General features: G+C 41.7%; 1 protein-coding gene across 1 annotated transcript in view; it reads right to left on the bottom strand.

The window, feature by feature from the left end:
- Positions 1-16,049, bottom strand: part of ptchd4 (patched domain containing 4) — a 98,295-nt gene extending 82,246 nt beyond the window's left edge. The window contains exon 1 of the mRNA XM_073055460.1: positions 15,431-16,049. Within this exon, the coding sequence (XP_072911561.1) occupies positions 15,431-16,033 (603 nt within the window). The 5' untranslated portion in view covers positions 16,034-16,049. The remainder of the gene's footprint in view (positions 1-15,430) is intronic.
- Positions 16,050-20,740: the final 4,691 nt, after the last annotated feature.

Here is a 20,740-nt window from a genome sequence, read left to right as displayed (position 1 = left end):
ATGCTGCCTGGTTTAGAGAGTATGCATTGTGATCAGAGATTAAGGGAGCTAGGGCTTTACTCTTTGGAGAAGGAGGATGAGAGGAGACATGATAGAGGTGTACAAGATATTAAGAGGAATAGACAGAGTGGACAGCCAGCGCCTCTTCCCCAGGGCACCACTGCTCAGTACAAGAGGACATGGCTTTAAGGTAAGGGGTGGGAAGTTCAAAGGGGATATTAGAAGAAGGTGTTTTACTCAGAGAGTGGTTGGTGCATGGAATGCAGTGCCTGAGTCAATGGTAGAGGCAGATACACTAGTGAAGTTTAAGAGACTACTAGACAGGTATATGGAGGGATTTAAGGTAGGGGGATATATGGGAGGCAGGGTTTAAGGGTTGACAGAACATTGTGGGCCGAAGGGCCTGTACTGTGCTGTACTATTCTATGTTCTATGTTCTAACATCTTCGTCATTAAGTGCTGAGTTGTAAGATATAGATAATCATTTCTCTACAGACGTGGTTTGCCATTGTCTTCTTCTGGGCAGTGTCTTTACAAGATGACTGGCCCCAGCCATTATCAATACTCTTCAGATATTGTCTGCCTGTTGTCAGTGGTTGCATAACCAGGACTTGTGATATGTACCAGCTGACCATTGTCATATTGTCATATGACCATCTAACACATGTTTCCATTGCTTCACATGACCATGAATGGTGGGAGGGACGGCTAAGCAGGTGCTACACCTTGCCCAAGGATGACCTGCAAGCAAGCAGAGGGAAGGAGCACCTTACATCTCCTTTGGTAGAGATGTATCTCCACACTGCCACCCAGCTAAAGAAGGAGAACCTTTCTATTACTCACTTGGGCTTCCATCATTCTGTAGAACTCAATTCTATCTCTCCTTATCTTCCTCTGTTTCCAAGGATACAATCTGTCACCTTAGCCACAATTTTCCTGCAACATCCTTGAGAATCGCCCCTGCATCCTCCCCAGTGCATTCCACCTTCTCTGTATGGTAATGACTGGATCTGTACACAGTACTTAAGCTGCGGCCTAACTAGTTTTGTATCCAATTGTCGGTTAATCTCCCGGCTCTCATTTTTGATGCCTTGATTAATAAGTAAACTAATTTTTAACCAGCTAAATGGTGAGTCTTTCTGCCTTTGATGATCAGTAGATGTTAAGCTCAACGTTCCTCCGTGCCACTGAATATTGTGTTATTTATTGTATATTTCCTTGCTTTGCTGTCCTTTCTCAAATATACTACCTCATGTTTCTCTTTATTAAATTCTGTTTGCCATTTTTCTGCCCTTCAATCAGATCGTTTATAGGAAAATAGATAATTTATAATTTCCAGAAGTCTACCTTTTCCCTCTTCACTAACAACCACATTGCCAATTTGCTAGATCATCTGCAAATTACTTCTTCACTCTCTTTGCTTTGGACCGAAATCACTGACATACAGTATATTATGAACAGCAAGTGACCGTCTAACGAAACTCCTGGAATGTACAGATAGCAGCCTTCCAATCAGAAAAATACTCATTTTTGAGTTGACAGAGCAATAACCAATGGGACGCTGTCAGCCTCCGTGGTCTTCGGTCAAGACAGTTGTCAAGTAGCAATGTTCCTCAACAACCACCCTTTGCTACCTGATGCTGACCCAATATAGGATCTCATTTGCCTCTCTCTGCTTGGTCTAAAGTTTGACCCAACCAGGAATACACATCTACTTGCATTAACTACAATGCTGGTATCACCCCACTCTGCAAATATAAAATATTCATTGAGACGTTTACCTCTATCCTCTGACTCTACACAAAACTTACCTTATTGGTCCCCAGTAGAGCTTATTATCCTCTTTCTCTTTAAGTTCTTATGAAACATCTCTGGATTTTTCATGACTTTACTTTTATTACCTTTCTTAGTTTCCTTACTTTTTTAGTTTCATTCCTACATTTTCTATGTAGCAGAAAGCTTGGCAGCTGTTGCATTCTATATAGGCTTCCTACTGTTGCCCTATCCTATGTCCTATGTTACTTGTTACCTGAAGCTTCTCAGTTTGCCAGTCTCATCCCTATTTTCTATGGGATTGCCAAATCCCTCAACCCTTTGAACCTCCAGTTTAAAGACATCCGTTGCTCCAAGACTGACTCACCTTCAAAAAGCTGATTCGTGTTCAACGTTGCCCAGTCACTCTTGTACGAGGAATATTACCTTGCCTCATCTTTGCCCTGATTAACCTTGTCCTTCTGTGCATTAAGATCACTGGCACAAGAACAAGATCTAACCGATACTCTTTCAATCTGCTCAGCTTTGTTCATTTAAATTAAATCCAGAATTGCCTATATCGCATTCCATATTCTACTTAAAGAAGTTCTCCTGAATGCAATAGAAATGTCATACCTTCTATAACTATTATACTGATGGTATCCAAGTTAATTTTATGGTTATTGAAATCTCCTATCATTACTGCTGTAGTAACTTTTACCCATGTCAAAAATTTGCCTGTAAATGTGCGCTTCTATTTTTGATTGTTTGGTGGGCAATAGTAACAGTCCCAAAAACATAACACACACAAAATGCTGGAGGAACTCAACGGGCCTGGCAGCTTCAGTCTTGACCTGAAACATCCACTATACTCTTCTCCATAGATGCTGCCTTCCCTGCTGAGTTGTTTCAGCACTTTGTGTGTGTTGGTTGGATTTCCAGCATCTGCAGATTTTCCCTTCTTTGTGAGTCCCAATAGTGTGATTTTTTTTCTGTTCTTTAATTCAACCCATATAGCCTCATTTGATTATCATCCTAACAAGTTATCCCTTCCCACTACTGACTATTTATTGAGCCAATATTGCTAACCTCTCCTTTATTATGTCCCTCTCTATCTGATCTGTAATCCTCATAATCAGGGACATTGTGTTTTCAGTCCTGAGGCTCTTTGAGCTACATTTCAAAATTAGGATCAGAATTGAGTTTATTATCACTAATATATATTTTGAACTTGTTGATTTGCAGCAGTAGTAGTGATGGATATTCATTTCTTAGGCTGGGGGTCTCATATTTCATCAAGCTCACTTTCTACACACACGTGAGCTGCCACTTGTCAAAATCAAAAAGTTGTAAGAAAACTTCCAACTAAAGTTGTTCAGCTGCTGGTAGTAAATGGGAGCCAGTCTTCAGTTCTTAAATGTAAATGGAAAGCAGTAATCAGTTTAAAGTTAAAACAAAGCACTGTCAATCGAGCAGCTTTGCAAACAAGCTCTGTAAAGAGCCTCAGACTTGCCGGCTCATACTAAAAGGCTAACTGCTGAACAGGTGCAGTTGAGGACAACAGGCTATTTAATTTAGAATGCTTCAAACCAGCCAAGCCGACTAAGATGCTTAGTTCAAAGAAACTTGCCTACCATATGGAAACAAACACTTAGCATATCAATAATTGATCTATTATTGTTGGGAGTTTTATGTTAGAAGTTAGATTTACAGCATTAGTGGTGGAAAGCTGGGAAATGCACCTCCAAACACCTTTTAGCCTGTTTGTAGAAAAAGAGTATCTGTAGAAATACCAATTTTGTGTGACGTCACCAAAGTGGAAAAGAAACTGTAAATGTAGAGAGCAGATTAGGCTTCTTAGGAATGGGTTAAGGAACACCAAGAAGCATGAAAGAAACATGGGGTGAACTAGAGCCCAATTTTCTGCCTTTGATTTTTGTGATGGGTGACTCATTCATCTGCATCATTGACATGGCCTTTTAGATTATTACTGTACCTGTGGTTTGGAAATCCTTTGTGTTTTAGAAATGGTTTGTAATTCAGGAATGTTTAAGATAGAAATCCTCTGTGAGTTTTAAATGTGTCTAAAGAATGTTGTTTAGATTTAAATGTGTGTCACTGAAAATACAAATGAATATCCATCACAATGGAGGATGAGAGATGACCCGATAGAGGTGTACAAGTTGATGAGAGGCATTGATCGTGTGGATAGTCAGAGGCTTTTTCCCAGGGCTGAAATGGCTAGCACGAGAGGGCACAGTTTTAAGGTATTTGGAAGTAAGTACAGAGGAGATGTCATGGATAAGTTTTTTTTACACAGAGAGTGGTAAGAGTGTGGAACGGGCTGCCGGTGATGGTGGTGGAGGCGGAAACGATAGGGTCTTGGATAAACAATAGATTCCTGGATAAGTACATGGAGCTTAGAAAAGTAGAGGGCTATGGGTAACCCAAGGTCATTTCTAAGGTAGGGACGTGTTTGGCACAGCTTTGTGGGCGAAGGGCCTGTATTGTGCAGTAGGTTTTCTATGGTTCTATGTTTTAAACTACTTTGTTAGCTGGAAGCATCTTCTCCTTGGTAGGGAGAGGAGACTCACTGCTCAATTAGTAGGTATTGGCATCTAAACTCGCTGTGCAGAATAAACAGAGAAGTGAACTAGTATTCGATAATTGGGTAATTACAGTATAATCTGCCTTTACAGAGAGTATTTGTGGGTATTTATGTCCAATACGGCTTAAGGTCTTCGTTTTGGTTTAGAACTTTGCCGACAGCAAATCCAATGTGGTTATACAATACAGTAAACACAATAAATTATGCAGATGTTAGAAATCCAGTACAAAGCAACACACACAAAATGCTGGAGGAGCTCAGCAGGTCAGGGAGCATCTATGGAAATGAAAACCAAGAGTCTTCTTCAAGACACAATACAGTGCAATACATAAAAATATAACCAGACAGTAATACAGATCTAAATCTCTGGATTATAAACCATAAAAAGCCATAGATATTTTGTCACTAAATATACTGATAGATTTTTAGGCACTACAGTAATGGAAATCAGGCAGAATGGATGAGGTACAGGATGGCTAAAGTCATATTGAATGGCAGAGTGTGCTCAAGGGAATGGATGACATCTATTGGTTTTTATACACAAAATGCTGGTGGAACACAGCAGGCCAGGCAGCATCTATAGGAGAAGCACTGTCGACGTTTCGGGACTAACGAAGGGTCTCGGCCCAAAATGTCGACAGTGCTTCTCCTATAGATGCTGCCTGGCCTGCTGTGTTCCACCAGCATTTTGTGTGTGTTGTTGCTTGAATTTCCAGCATCTGCAGATTTCCTCATGTTTGTTACTGGTTTTTATGTTTGTTCTTAACATGCAAAATAAAGTCACAAATTCAACATGGTTTACTAACTGTGCAGCATCACTGATTATTGTTCTGCAATTATTTCAGTGGAACTGACTCAAGTTTGAAACATCACTTCCCTTAACTTAAGGTAAGGGTAACTCAGGTCATATGAACTCTAAAGTGAAGCAAATATGCTTTAAGGTGAATGCATTAAAGCAGCAAAGAAAGGAAACAAGTACATTACAGAAGCAATGGAGAGGATTAACAACACGAAGACTGCAGAGGCACGTGAGGGACTCTGCCTTTCTGCGCACAGTACAGCTGAGGTTTGATTAGCACTGAAATAATAATGGTGCTCATCTGGTGTTGGTTTGCACAAATAAAATGTTAAATAACACACAACCATCACAAATCTGATCTGTGCAGAGAACTGAATTCCAATTGCCTTCAGTTAGAGGAAGGAATGCTTGTAAACTTGCTGAAATTTATATCTTGTACTGCTACTGAAATAGCTCATTGGATTGAATGACTAGTAGGGTATCAATCACAACTCTTGCCCATCCAGCTTTATGAAGAAATTTTACCTTTATTTTCATATGCAGTACAAAGAATAATTGTTTCTGGTTAGGGAAAAGATAACATGCTTCTAATAATTAAAAAAAGTAAGTAACCCATTTCTTATCTTAAAAGTGATAAATTTCGAAGAACCGATACTTTACATACCAGCAGTTTTGTGCTTCAGATATTTTAGCCTGATTTTTTTTTGTCTCAAAGTAAAAGACTAACAGCACTCAAACCCTGGTTACAAGGTGAAAATAATGATTGAATCATGATGAAGCTTGAAACATCTACCTGAATTTATTTGGTTTTTTATGGCCTTTGCTGTGGTGTATGGTGATAATATTGAATGGGGTTTTCACCACATCAGCTCAGTCAAAAAGCATCAGAAGTGTAACATATTCTGCACTTTATATGTTCTGATTCAACCCAGAATAGTTTGCCGTGGAATGTATTCATCTGTTAATAGCAGTTTGGAAGAGAACTGCCTATGGTGCTTTCGATGTGTCAGTACTTGCAGGACTAACAAGCCAGGCCATTGCACTGTTGAACACATGAAAGATCTGTGCCATTACAGCTCATTCCACTTTCACCAATGAGTCAAGGTGCACTTTTGATCATATGAAGATAAGTAGCTAGAAATATTTGAATCTGGCCCTTTGGCTTTACATGAACATCTCATGCATGACCTGATTTCATTTGAGTCAGGTCATTAACCTGCATGGAATAGGTAAGTGAAAATGACTTTATTTGTTTATTTTAATAAGCATTAGTACTTTGAATGTGCATCAGGTAAGTTTGTTTTGTTTGCAGTTATTAATATTAAACCATTTTTAATTTTGCAATTATTTGAGTGCAACTATTTTACATCCCTGCTATTTTTGGCAACATGATCCATTATTCTGATAGAATATGTAAGTTTTTGGCATTGTAATCAGTTTGCTGAAGAAGAAGAAGAAGAAGAAGAAGAAGCTAGACGATTAGCTCTATTTGTCATATGTACATTAAAACATCGGAACATATAGTGAACTGCGATACTTGCAATAAGATCAAATCAGTGAGGATTGTACTCGGCAGCTCACAACTCACCAACCCTAACCCTACATCTTTAGAAATGTGGGAGGAAACCCAGGTTTGGATGAGTGCGTCAGATGTTAATACATATATAAGAACATGAAAAAAAAACAGGAGCAGGGGAAGGGACACTAGTGCAAAGAATTCTCATCTGTGGGTGATACCTTGAGAATGAAGTCACCCATTACCCGAGTCCAAGAGTAGCTGAAGTGTAATTGCTGAAGATTTTGGACCATGTTATTGATGCACCATCAATAACTCACGCTGAGACTTAGGAAGTGAGATATCGGCTTTTATTGACTGGAAGAATAAACAGCACTACATCCTGGGGAAAATGAGGGAGAGCAGCAGCCCACAGTCGCCTTTATACAGGGGTCTGTGGGAGGAGCCACAGGAGCAGTCAGCAGGGTCTGTGGGAGGAGCCACAGGAGCAGTCAGACAGGTATATCTAGTTCACCACAGTTATAACACCACATCAGGGGAATTAGAAATAAAAGAGTAGAAATTCATTCTCACAACTTTGAAAAATACAATATGGTGGTGTAGTAACAAATTGACAACAGGGTATATTTCCGAACAAATTTGTGTATGTTTTTCAGCCAATGAGAGATCATTTCTTGGTGATTGACATTATTTTCAGCAAAGGACATCACCATGTTACATAGAATCATGAAAAATTAAGGCATTCAAAGGTGGCCATTTGGCCCATTAAATTCATATTGTCAAAATGGGGCCTATTTGTTATAATCTTACTTCCCAGCTCTCAGTCCATTGCTTCGATATTTTTTAAGTGCTTACCCAGGTACCTTTTTAAATGTGATGATATTCTCAGCATTGTGTGAACATAGAACATAGAAATCTACAGCACGTTACAGGCCCTTCGACCGCCAATGTTGTGCCGACCATGTAACCTACTCTAGAAACTATCTAGAATTTCCCTACTACATAGCCATTTATTTTTCTAAGCTCCATGTACCTATCTAAGAGTCTCTGAAAAGATCCTGTTGTATCTGCCTCCACCACTGTCGCTGGCAGCCCACTCCACGCATTCACCACTCTGTGTGAAAAACTTACCTCTGACATCCCCTCTGTACCTACCTCCAAGCACCTTAAAACTGTGCCACCTCATGTTAGTCATTTCAGCCCTGGGAAAAAAGCCTCTGGCTATCCACACGATCAATGACTCTCATCATCTTATACACCTCTATCAGGTCACCTCTCATCCTCCATCGCTCCAAAGAGAAAAGGCCGAGTTCCCTCAGTCTATTTTCAAAGGCACATTCTCCAATCCAGGCAACTTTACATATATATGTTCTTGTATATGTATCCAGGAACCCTTCTACTTTAGATTACTGTCCATTGGCTATTGCCCTCTCTGGTGAAGGGAATGGCTGCTTTTGCCCTACCCTGTCAAGGTCTTTGATAATTTTATAGGTTTCATTTATATCTCCATTCAGTCGTTGGTCTTCCAGACAAAGCAGCCCATTTCTAGTTGCTCTCTCCTGCAATGATCATTCTCCAGCTTTGATTACATCCTTGTTCATCTACACCACACTCATTTAAAGTACCTCCTGTACTACTTTATTAAGTTACAGCAAACCTCCATTCTTTTATATTTCGTGTCAATAAAAGCAAGAATCTTTAATACTCTCTTGACCACTGCCTTATTAGCTTCAGGGATTTAAAGACACACAAACGAAGATCCCTCTATCTGTCTATTCTTTACAGTGTACCACTAGTTATTGCCAAGTCTCCCATCTTCTTTGCTCTTACAAAAACATTAGATCACTTCCCCAAGTTAAGTCTTCAACATTGGCACGTCATGCAGTCTACAGTTTCCTTCCTCACTTATCAACCGCATTGTTAGTGTCATGGTTCGGTCCAAAGTCTGCATTCCAGTTCACAGTCCGGTCCGTGGACTCCGGACTCCGGGTCCTCTGGCTGTCCCTTGTTTCGGTTGAACTTAATCATAAGCACCTGATGCTCATCTTGGGGCTGGGAATATAAGTGGCCCTGGGATTCAGTGGGGTTGGGGGTGGTTGTCTTGTCAAGATTCCCTGGGAGTAAATGGCTGGTGGAAGGAGAGTGGTCACTTGCCATCTTTAGGCTGTGTTGGAAAACCATTGCTACTTGGAGCCTTGTGGTCAGTAGTTGGAGCTGTCATTGTGCTATGGATTTGGCTGTTTCCCAGGCCAGCTGGGTGGCTGTCAGCCACGCTGAGCTAGGTAGGGATCTGGTTGTTTCTGTAGCCAGCCAAGGCTGCTGGCTGTAACTGTGACTTGTAACAACTCTGATGCAGAGATGGAACTGTCTGTTGTTCTTTGGTGCTTGTCTCTTCCTGTCCTTGCCTCTGTGGGGTAAGTCAGACTGTCCTGTTACCTGATGGATGGACCTGTCCCACCTTGGTTGAGTCCTGGTTTGTTGTATACTGTCCAGTCTCATGTTACTGTCTTGTTAAAGATGAGTCCTGGCTTGTTGATGGATATGTCCTGGCTCTATGTTGATGTACAGTTCCTAGTCTGCCTCCAAGCTCCAGCCTCTGAGTTATTCAAGTCTCAAGCCTCAAGACCCCAGGAACCCAGGCCTTGTCATGTCTTTGCCTGGTTTGTGGTCTGAGCCTGAGTCAAGACCCAGGTTCTGGGTCCTTGTCCAGTCTTGGGCTTGGAGTCCATGCCCAATTTCCTTGTCCACAGTCCCTTGTCCTGGTCCTGCTTCCCCTGCCTAGTCTGTGACCTGTCCTGTCCTTTAATTTTGTTCTGTCCTGTTCCTAGTACTTCAGTGTCTGTGTCTTGCATTTGGGTCCATTCCTGATGCCCCCATTATGACAATTAGTTCTTTTATATTTTTGGAAATACTCCTTATTTATCCAAATTAGACACATAGAAAAGCTACACCACAATACAGGCCCTTTGGCCCACAAAGTTGTGCTGAACATGTCCCTACCTTAGAAATTACTAGGCTTGCCCATAGCCCTCTATTTTTCTAAGCTCTATGTACTTATCTAAAAGTCTCTTAAAATACCCTATTGTATCCACCGCCACCACTGTTGCTGGCACTGGCAGCCCATTCCATGCATTCACCACTGAGTAAAAAATCTTACCCCTGACATCTCCTACATACTCCCCTGCACCTTAAACCTGTGTCCTTTATGGCAACCATTTCAGCCTGGGGAAAAAGCCTCTGACTATCCACACGATCAATGTCTCATCTTGTACACCTCTATCAGGTCACCTCTCATCCTCTGTTGCTCCAAGGAGAAAAGGATTATTGAAATTTAGAATGCAAAAAGAAACATTTTTGTACCCTGTGGAATCCCAGTATAACTCCTGCTCTGTTACCCATAATCCTGATGAACACTCCTCTTTGTTCCCTGCCAAAGAGACAATTTTCTCTTGGCATTCCTAATTTCCTCTTAAATTTTAATCATGCACATGAAAGGACTGGAGAACCTGAGTTATAATGAAAGATTGGAAGGGTTAGGACTTTATTCCTTGGAATGTAGAAGATTGAGAAGAGATTTGATAGAGGTATGTAAAATTATGAGGGGTACGAATAAGATAAATGCAAACAGGCTTTTCCCATTGAGATTGAGTGGGACTACAACTAGAGGTCATGGGTTAAGGGTGAAAGGTGAGCAGTTTAAAGGGAACATGAGGGAAAACTTCTTTACTCAGAAGGTCATGACAGTGTGAAGTGAGCTGCTGGGAAAGTGGTTCATGTGAACTCCAGTTCAACATTTAAGAGAAGTTTGGATAAGTACATGGATGGCAGGGGTATGGAGGGCAATCGTCTGGGTGTAGATTGATGGGAGTAGGCAGTTTAAATGGTTTGGTATGGACTAGATGGGCTGAAGGGTACATTTCTGTATTGTACTTCTCTATGACTCTGACTCTACACCTTTACTACCCCCCTGGGCATCCTATAATATTGAGCTCTCTGAATCTGTCAAAAGCTTCAGAACTTCCTTTTAAGCCGCTGGGCACTGGAAGCCATAAAAGCGTAATAATAGAACAAAGACAGTTCCAAGTATTTATCCAAAGGAAACTGCAGCAGAGAAAAACAGACACACATACAGCAGAAAACCAGTGAGATTGAGAGACATACTGGAGACGTAAAGATGTGCACATACTGGAAAATTGTTCCCAGATCTACAGAGATTTTTGACAAGCTACAGAAGTAACTGAAAGATCAGTGCCAGGAGTGTAACCTTATGGGATTAAGGAGCTCAGAACATGGGATAACACAATACTGGACATCAGAAGAATGAAGGATGACCTGATTGAAACATATCGAACGTTGAAAGGCCTTGATAGAGTGGATGTGGCGAGAATGTTTCCTCTGGTGGGGGACTCTAAGACCAAAGGACACAGCCTTAGAAAGCAGAGCATTCTTTTAGAATAGATGAGGAGGAATTTCTTTAGCCAGAGAGTGGTGAATCTGTGGAATTCTTTACACAACATCTGTGTAGGCTAAGTCATTGGGAATATTTAAGGTAGAGGTTAATAGATTCTTGATTAGTCAGGGCATGAAGGGATATGGGGAGAAGGCAGGAGATTGAGGCTGAGAGGGAAAATGGATCAGCCATGATGAAATGGCAGAGCAGACTTGATGGGCCAAATGGCCTAATTCTGCTCCTATGTCTTATGGACTTACGACCTTATACGCTTGATAGCAAATCCTGCAGTTGTTTATGAGAATGCTACCAAGAGAGGGCAATCTACTGGTCTAGGGAACAGAGAAAGAGTCTCAGTTGTGAAAGCTGGAAAAAGTTAATGATGAAGCAATCTCATTTCTAATATTCAGGTTACTCCTGATCTGTTTGTTTGAGATGACAGTTAGTTGGCATTAGTACAGGCACTATGAGGAAAATAATTGTAGGGTTTCATTTCGAAAGGTAACATTATAGAAATTCTCTTGGTAAATTACTTTAGCTCATTAATTCTCCCTTCTAGTTCATGGCTGCCTGTAATCCAGGCCACAGCAACAGTGCTATGTTTTAAATGCACTTTTGTGATTTAAAAAAAAACAATGTTAATTATAGAATGTACAGACAAGACTTGCAGCCAATGACATTGTGCAGGCCTTTTAACCTTCTCCAAGATCAAGCCTACCCAGCCATCCCACCTAGCCCTCCATTGCTCTATCATCCATGTGTCTAGGAGTGTCTTTAAATGCCTCTGATGTATCTGCCTCTACTACCATGCCTTCCATGGACCCACGATATTCTTTACTAAACTAATGTTGTTTACTCTGTGTAAAGAACATAGCTTTGACATCCCCCTATACTTACATCCAAACACCTTAAAATTATGCAGCATTATATTAGCCACTTATGCTTCTACAAAGCTAAGTTTTCTTTTTGACTCTTTCCATTCACTGCTTAAAATATATGATGCAAAGTTAGGTCCGGAGAGACAAGTCACTTGCGTTGTTTTTAGAATTTCTTCAGCCGAAGGGTGGCGAATCTTTGGAATTCACTGCCACAGATGGCTTATGAAGGTTAAGTCACTGGGTTTATTAAAAGCAGAGGTTGATAGTTTCTGGATTAGTAGGGGTGTGAAAGGTTATGGGGAGAATGGGGTTGGGAGGGAAAATAAATCAGCCTTTCAGGAATGGTGGAGCATGCTCAATGGATCGAATGTTCTAATTCTGCTCCTATATCGTCTGGTCTTATTGTCTTGTAAGACTGAAGGTAAAGCTGAGGGGCAGTTCTACTCTTCTGCAAGCTGTAAATGCTCACTGATACACCCTCTCAGAGGAAACGAGGCACAATGGATACAATTCAAGTGTCCACCGCAGAAACATTATTTAATTGAAGCTTTTCTGCTTTGATTTCTGCTAAACATTGAAGGAAGATTAATGCTTCTTATAAACATGCATATCTTTCCAAAGTTAAGTAAATTCTTCCATGTCAAATGTTACTCCACCCTGTCACACACAGTAATAATTGAAATCCTTCACACTAAAGCAAGATAACGTTTATAACCGATTACACAACATACTTAAATTGTAAAAAAAAATCCTCCACATATGTATGTAATCCAAAAATGTCCACTTGTAATTTATGTACCAAGAAACTGCTCCCAATAGTAGCTTCATCGGCACAAAATTTGCACACTAACACTACAAGCCTGATTTCATGCAGAAAAGAACTCTTGATTGCTCCTTCAAGTATTGTAAGTTGATACTCAAGAGTTCTTTCACTTAATTGGGTATTCTTTTCTCATAATAGCTGCGTGCACCACAACTGAATCAACTCATAACGCTTTTTACTGTGCTAGATCTTGACAGCAAAAGTGCTTCTGCTTATTTAGACTATTGCAGTCGCTACTTAAATTCTATTGCTTTCTCTGACCAGCAAAAACCACACTAACTGCATTAATGTTAAGACATAAGACCACAAAATATTGGAGCAGAATTAGGCCATTCGGCCCATTGAATCTGTTCCACCATTCCATCATAGCTGATTTATTATCCCATTCTTCTGCCTTCTCCCCATAATCTTTGACACACTTACTAATCACGAGACCATCAAACTCAGCTTTAAATATACCCAATGATGTGGTCTCCACAGTCGTCTGCGGCAATAAATTCCGCAGATTCACCATCCTCTGGCCGAACAAATTCCTCCTCATTTCTGTTCTAAAGGAATGTACTTGTATTTTGAGGCTGTGCCCTCTGGTCCCTCTGTAGTTGCTGCCACTCTGTCTGGGCTAGGGGTTCCCACCCTAGGGTCCACGGATCCCTCGGTTAATGGCAAGGATCCATGGTATAAAAAAAAGGTGGGAACTCCTGATCTAGGGATTTCAATATTTAATAGCTTTCAATGAGATGTCCCCTCATTCTTCTAAACTCCAGTTGGTGCAGGCCCAGAGGCATCGAACGCATCTCAGACATTAACTCTTTCATTCCCATAATCATTCTCGTGAACCTTCTCTGCACCATCTCCAATGCCAGCACATTCTTTCTTAGATAAAGGGCCCAAAATTCATCACAATACTCTCAAGTGCAGTCTGATCAATGCCTTATAAAGCCTCAGCATTACATCCTTGCTTTAGGTCTGTGGAGAAACCTTACATATGTCACCCATTACATGAATTATGAGCAAGTGAATGCACAGCAGCAAACATTAGGCTTGTCATGAAGTTTTTCTAATGCTGCATTCAGCATACAATTAAACAGAAAAGCAAAAGTTTTAAATAATAATTTTCAGTGCAATGAAGTAATCAGTGTGTTGCCAATGAACTCCTTCACAACTATCCCCACAAGGCGATGTATTATTCTCAAATTAGGATTACTTAATACAAGTGTGAATGCGCTTGCTCTGAAGTTTAACTGCATGGTCAAGGCCAGTGTAACTCTCCAAGTTTAAGGTTCCTGTTTCATTAACTGTCCTCTCAAATCATTAAGTTATCACATATTCATGGTCTTCATTCGTTCATACTTTAGAAAAACGTATGACAATATTCTGAATGATGTCTCCTCCTGAGTTAACCTAATCTTGTATGTGATCTAAGCCCTTTCCTACAGTGGGGAAGTCTGGGACCAGAGGACACAGCCTAACAATACAAGGACAGAAATCAGGAGGGAATTCTTTAACCAAAGGGGGGTGAAACTGTGGAATTCATCGACACCGACTATTGTGGAGGCTAGGTCACTGGGTATACAGTATTTAAAACGAAGATTGATAGGTTCTTGATTAGTAAGGCTCAGAAAGGTTTCTGGGAGAAGGCACGAGAATGGGGTTAAGGGGGGGGGGGGATAATAAATCAGCCATGGTAGAATGGCGGAGCAGACTCAATGGGCTGAATGGCCTAATTCGGCTCCTATAACTTATGGTCTTATGGCCTGAGTGTAACAGGAAGTTTGTGATCAGTCGCTTCCTTGAGAACAGTGAACTGCAAGGAAAGCAAACCTTTCTGTTTCAATATTAACATAGAAAAAAGGTATCAATAATCATCACACGCCAACACCTCAAACGGTTCAGGTTAAACCTCGTGCTCTTTAACTGCACCCGCCTTGATAAGCAGTCGGATAACCCTTCAAAGTACTAGGTCTCGACTTTTCCTTGTTCACGAAACAGGGACATGTTTAAGTCCCGCACGCAAAGTTCAGGCTATATTAGTTCGGCGAAGGTGATTGTTTACTTGCTTTTCAAGACTTAGATAGTGTCTCTTTGACAGTAGAATATTGACATTGGAAAGAAAATATAAAAATTATAGCTATCGTCGTGCAGTACATTTAAATACCAGTTTGCTGTTGTTTTATTCTGGCAGCGCGCATCGTGTTTCTGTGTCACAACAGGCAGGGGAAATCTTAGATTTCCGAAGCACCTCTTGAGTACAGGCTCCTCCACACTTCTAATCTCTGCTACTAACTCTTCATTTACCTCATGTCCGAAATAGTTCGCCTGACAGTTATACTCCAGAAACTATGTCAAACTTCTCCTTCAGACCTATAATTAGCATTTCTGCAACTGATTAGTGTTACTTTTTTCTCTGCTAACGGAAGACACAATTGTGAAGAGCGCCGAGAGAGATGCCAGGATTATTTTTTTTCATGAGCGAGTCTGCAAATAAAGCGAACGGTAAAGGCAGGCAGGCAGGACGTGGCTGTGCGGGCTTGTTTCGCAACTCTACATCAAATATACAAAACATGTCATAAATGGCTGTCTAGTAATATGAACTATAGGCTTCACCTTTAATTCAGTGTTTGGGTAGCGCAGTGACTTCCTCGGTCCTGTATTATTAGTCAGCGCGGCTTGACTTAGGTCCTCCAGCACTTCGATTATATCGTCAAGAACGCACCTCTTGTCTCTGTTCCGCAACATACAAATATGAGAGAAAGAGTAACTGAAACCCGAGCCATTCACTCGCATATCCAGCACGGCTTTGTGCATCTGCAAGATCTGATCTGCTCTCTCCAGGATATCAGCGCCCGGCAGAGAGGTGAGGACCACCCTTCCGTATTTGCCCGGGGTATGCAGAGCCGAGTACAGGTTGTTCTTGGACTGGTTGATGGAGAAAAGGCTGTTCACCAGGGTCCTCTCGATCTTGGCCAGGCTGTGCTTGGGCGCCACCAGCAACTCCAGGTCAGTTTCACGCTGAAATTTATTGAGGAAGGTCGCCCCGAACAGAATGGACAGGATGGAGGGCACTGTCAGGAAAAAGACGGGATGTCTGCTCACGAATAATCCCAACCAGTAAAAACATCCCTTCAGCCCTGAGTACACGACTTGCCGCAGCATCCTCCTCCAGCTCTCGCAGATCCCCCAGCCCTGGATTCTTTCTGTTAGGCTCATCTGACATCTGGCTAGCCCCCTTTTTTACATGTCAATCCACACCAATCCTTTTTGGGTAATACTCTGGGAACACTGCAGCAATTCGCAGCAGCCGGCCAACTATTGATCACTCAGGGCTTTTTTTTTGTTTAAGGCCAGCCCTCGCTTCGACATTCAGCAGTAATAGTTTTATTTTCACCGCATCGCCCTCCAAACATGTGTGCATTAGGGAGCAGTATAGGACTGTTGGGAACGCTGTATAGGCGCACTTTAATTTGTGGACCTACTCGAACCCAGCGTGTGATTCTGAATGGGGGTGGACGCCGAGTGTCTATTTTTAGAGCCTTCCACACAACACTGGATCCCGAATGAATGGAGCATCCGGCACCGAACGAGAACCATTCATATCACGGGCACAGTCTTGGTGCAGTTCACTAAACCGGGAACAGTCGATTTCTGTTACATAAGTGCTCGATCTGCCGGTTCTGTGTTCCCCTATTCGGTCGGCGAAGTACTGTTTCCTGTGAGGATTTGTGTACATAGGTGATTTCGAAACCAGGACGGTAAAGGATCTTCGGGTCGTCTTCACTCGGCTTTGCTCGGTCCGTGCAACTGTTAACGAGAGTCCGGAGGAAGGGCTTTCTGTTTGGCTTTGCGTGGTTTTAATTTGCCGGACGGTTTTATCTCAACAGTGACCGAAGTGTTTCTTAAAGGACGCTTAACGTTATTAACACAACACAGTCTGTGTCTAAAATTGTGTATTGGCTCGGTGAGATTTTACCAACCATATTCTGCATTTTCTCTGTATTCCCGCCTTTCCTCGGGAAGCATAGATTGTATAGCTGAAAGTATCACAATTGAATTGATAAAATATTTTGAATCCACGATTGCTTAAAGGCTTATTTCATTTGCTTAATTGTGCATTCTAATTATTTTCGCATGAGGAAATAAATCAATGATATTCGCCTGAAATTAATGTTGTTGCTATCCAGCCCCTAAGGCATCCGGTAGTGCACTATTGTACTGCTGGAGCCTGACCGAGGTTGGGGGAGGGGGAGGGCTGCTCACACCCAGTATCCCCACCGCTAATCACTTTGCAGTTCACTTTGCTAGAAAGCGCATGCTTCTGATTGCCAGTCAGTATAGGATCAAGATTTTTCAGTAATCAAATACTCGTATTTGTTTGCTGGTTTCAAAATTCCTTGCAGTGGTGTTATGTTCCGAAGTTAAACAACTGGGAATAAGGCAGAGACTTGCCCAGAGGGATGACAATGGGAAGTTTTTACGTGTTTACTATACTTCAGGAAGTGGGCTAGCAGGCGCACACCCTCATATCAGACTCCTGCCGACGGCATCAGCTGATCAAGCCTTCTGGTTTCAGCTACTCTTAGGATGCCAAGATGATCCTTGAGAAGGGAATACACACAGGGGTTAGTCTCTGGACTCCCACAGATCTGAACCTGTTCTAGGCACCCTCCTGCAGTTCCCAGCTCTGCTGCTTGTTGTAGCGGGAGTTTGTCAGAAGTAGCCAGCTTCCTGCTGTCCACCGTCTTTTTGATGTTGGTCTCCCAATTCAATTGAGGGAGTGCATCAGAGGCTTTACTTAAATTGGCAACCTCCTCCTGCTCTAATCCCAGATGTTTTCCTGGAGCCCGAGGTGAAGTTCAGCTCTACGTTAAGGGGTTCACGATCAGCCATTCTTTAACTCACAAGGGGCTTGAAGTCAGAGGCAGCAGCTGCCCCTGTCATCAATAGAGTCAGACGTCAAGGAAAGTTAAATATCTTTATTTGTTGCATGCACATGGAAACATAGTTATTTCGTGCCAATGACTAACACAGTCCAAGGACTATGCTGAGGGCAACCTGCAGGTGTCACCATGCGTCCAGTGTCAACATAGCTTGCCCACAACTGACAGCCCTAACCCATATGCTCTTGGGATGTGGGAGGAAACTGGAGCAAATGAAGGGAACCTATGTGTTTATGGAGTGAACATATAAACTCCTTTTAGAAAGCAGCAGGAACTGAACCCCGAATGGTTACCCCAGCGCCGTAAAGCAATTGTGTTAACTAGATGCTGCCATGCCGAAGTTAGCAAAATGAAAGTTAGAGGAGAACGCATGAGTGAGCCATTTAATCACTCATACCTGCAAAACCTCTCAATAAGAACATGGCTGATCTTTGAGTTCAGCATCACTTTCCTCATTAATCTTTAAAATCCAAAACCAATCACAACTATATCTTAAATCTTGTTATTGATTACCCTTATTGTTATTTCAAACCCTTTTGGAAAGAGAATTGCAAATTCACTACAACTTGCTGAAGAAATATCTTTGCAGCTATGAAAGGTTGACTCCTTATTTTGATGCTATGACTCCTGTGTTTAGACATACCTCCCATCTATCCCATCAAACCCCCTAGGAATTCTGTTTTTTCCAATGAGGTCACCTCTCATTTTTCTAAACTCCCTGAGCTTTGGTCTCATTATGCTTAATCACTTCACATTGTACAAATCAGATTCTGATTCTGATTTATTTATCACATGTACGTCAAAACACACAGTGAAATGCATTGTTTGTGTTAACACCCAATGCACCTCAGTTAATCATACTGGGTTTGCACAGGTAAATGAAGTGCTTCCCTACTCTGGCCTCCATCAATGTATCCATATCACATTATAGAGTCATAGAAAAGTACAGCACAGAAACAGAACTTTTGGCCCATCTAGTACAAGCTGCACCATTTAAACTGTCTCCTCCCATCGATCTGCACTGGCATTCCATACCCCTATCATCCTCATACCTATTCAAACTTCTCTTAAATGTTGAAATAAATCTCGCATGCATCATTTGTGCTGGCAGCTCATTTCACACTTTCATGACCCTCTGAGTGAAGAAATTTCCCTTCATGTTCCCCTTAAACTTCTCAGTTTTCACCCTTAGCCCACGACCTTTGGTTGTAGTCCCATCCAACCTCAGTGGAAAAAGTTTGCTTGCATTCCCTCTATCTATACCCCTCATAATTTTGTATACCTCTATCAAATGTCCCCTCAATCTTCTACAATCTAGGGAATAAAGTCCTAATCTTTTCAACCTTTCCCTACAACTCAGATCCTCAAGTCCTGGCAACATCCTTGTAAATTTTCTCTTCAGTCTTTCAATCTTATTTACATCTCCTCTGTAGGCAGGTGACCAAAATTGCATACAATAATCCAAATTAGTCTTCACCAACTTCTTATACAATTTCAACATAACATCCCAACCCCAGTGCCTAGTACATTGATTTATGAAGGCCTATATGCCAAACGCTTTCTTTATGACCCTGTCTACCTACAATGCCACTTTCAAGGGATTATGGATCTGTATTCTCAGATCCTTTTGTTCTACCATACTCCTCAGTGCCCTACCATTCACTGTCTAGGTCCAAATAAAGTGCAAAACCTCACACTTGTCTGTATTAAATTCCATCTACCACGTTTCAAACAGCTGGGCAAGATCGCCACTGCAAGCTCTGGTGGTCTTTCTTGCTGTCCACTACGCTAACAGTCTTGGTGTTATCTGCAAATTTGCTGATCCAGTTAACCACATTATCATCCAAATCACTGATACAAATGACAAACAACAAAGGACCCAGCACCGATCCCTGCGGCACTCCACTAGTCACAGGCCTCCAGTCAAAGAGGCAACCATCTTCTACCACTCTCTGGCTTCTCTCATAAAGCCAACGTCTAATCCAATTTACCACCTCATCTTGAATGCCAAATGACTGAAACTTCTTGACCAATCTCCCATGCAGGACCTTGTCAAAGACCTTGCTCAAGCCTGTGTAGACAATATCCACTACCATGCCTTCATCAACTTTCCTGGAAACTTCCTCAAAACACTCTATAAGATTGGTTAGACATGACCTACCACCTAGAAAGCCATAAAGCCATGCTGATTGTCCTTAATCCATCCCTGTCTATCCAAATACTCATATATCTGGTCCCTTAGAACACCCTCCAATAATTTTACCACTACTGATGTCAGGCTCTCCAGCCTATAATTTCCTGATTTATTTTTAGAGCCTTTCTTAAACCGTGGAACTACATTAGCTATCTTCCAATCCTCTCGTACACCACATGTCACTAACAATCACCTCCTTTTCTGTTCAGGGTCCATGACCTTGCTACTGTTTTGTCTCACTCTATAGACTCGGTGTCCATCTCCAGAGTAAATACAGATGCAAAAAATCCATTTAAGATCTTCCCCATCTCTTATGGCTTCATGCATAGATCACAGTTTTGATATTCTAGAGGACCAATCATTTTACTCTTAATATATCTGAAGAATCCCTTAAGATTCTCCTTCATTTTGTTTGCTAGGGCAACCTCATTCCTTGATTTAGTCTTCCTGGTTTATTTCCTAAGTGTTCTCTTGCATTTCTTATACTCCTCGAGTACCTCATTTGTTCCTACCTACCTATACTTGTACAGGCAGGCAGATAGGACCAGTAAGAGTAGAAGCTGGGTTATTGTGTGGCTGAGAAGCTGGTGCAAGGGGCAGGTTCAGTTTCGTGGATCATTGGGATCTCTTCTGGAGGAAGCATGACCTGTTCAAAAGTGACAGGTTGCACCTGAACCCAAGGGGGACCAATATTCTTGCAGGCAGATTGGTTAGAGCTGTTGAGGAGGATTCAAACTAATTTGGCAGCGAGGTGGGAACCAGAGTGAAGGGACTCAGGAAAAATGG

The sequence above is a fragment of the Hemitrygon akajei genome, chromosome 9 (genome assembly GCF_048418815.1).
Source record: "Hemitrygon akajei chromosome 9, sHemAka1.3, whole genome shotgun sequence".
NCBI lineage: Eukaryota > Metazoa > Chordata > Chondrichthyes > Myliobatiformes > Dasyatidae > Hemitrygon > Hemitrygon akajei.
Note: the sequence above shows the minus strand (reverse complement) of the source record. Positions and strands in the feature narration are given on the sequence as shown.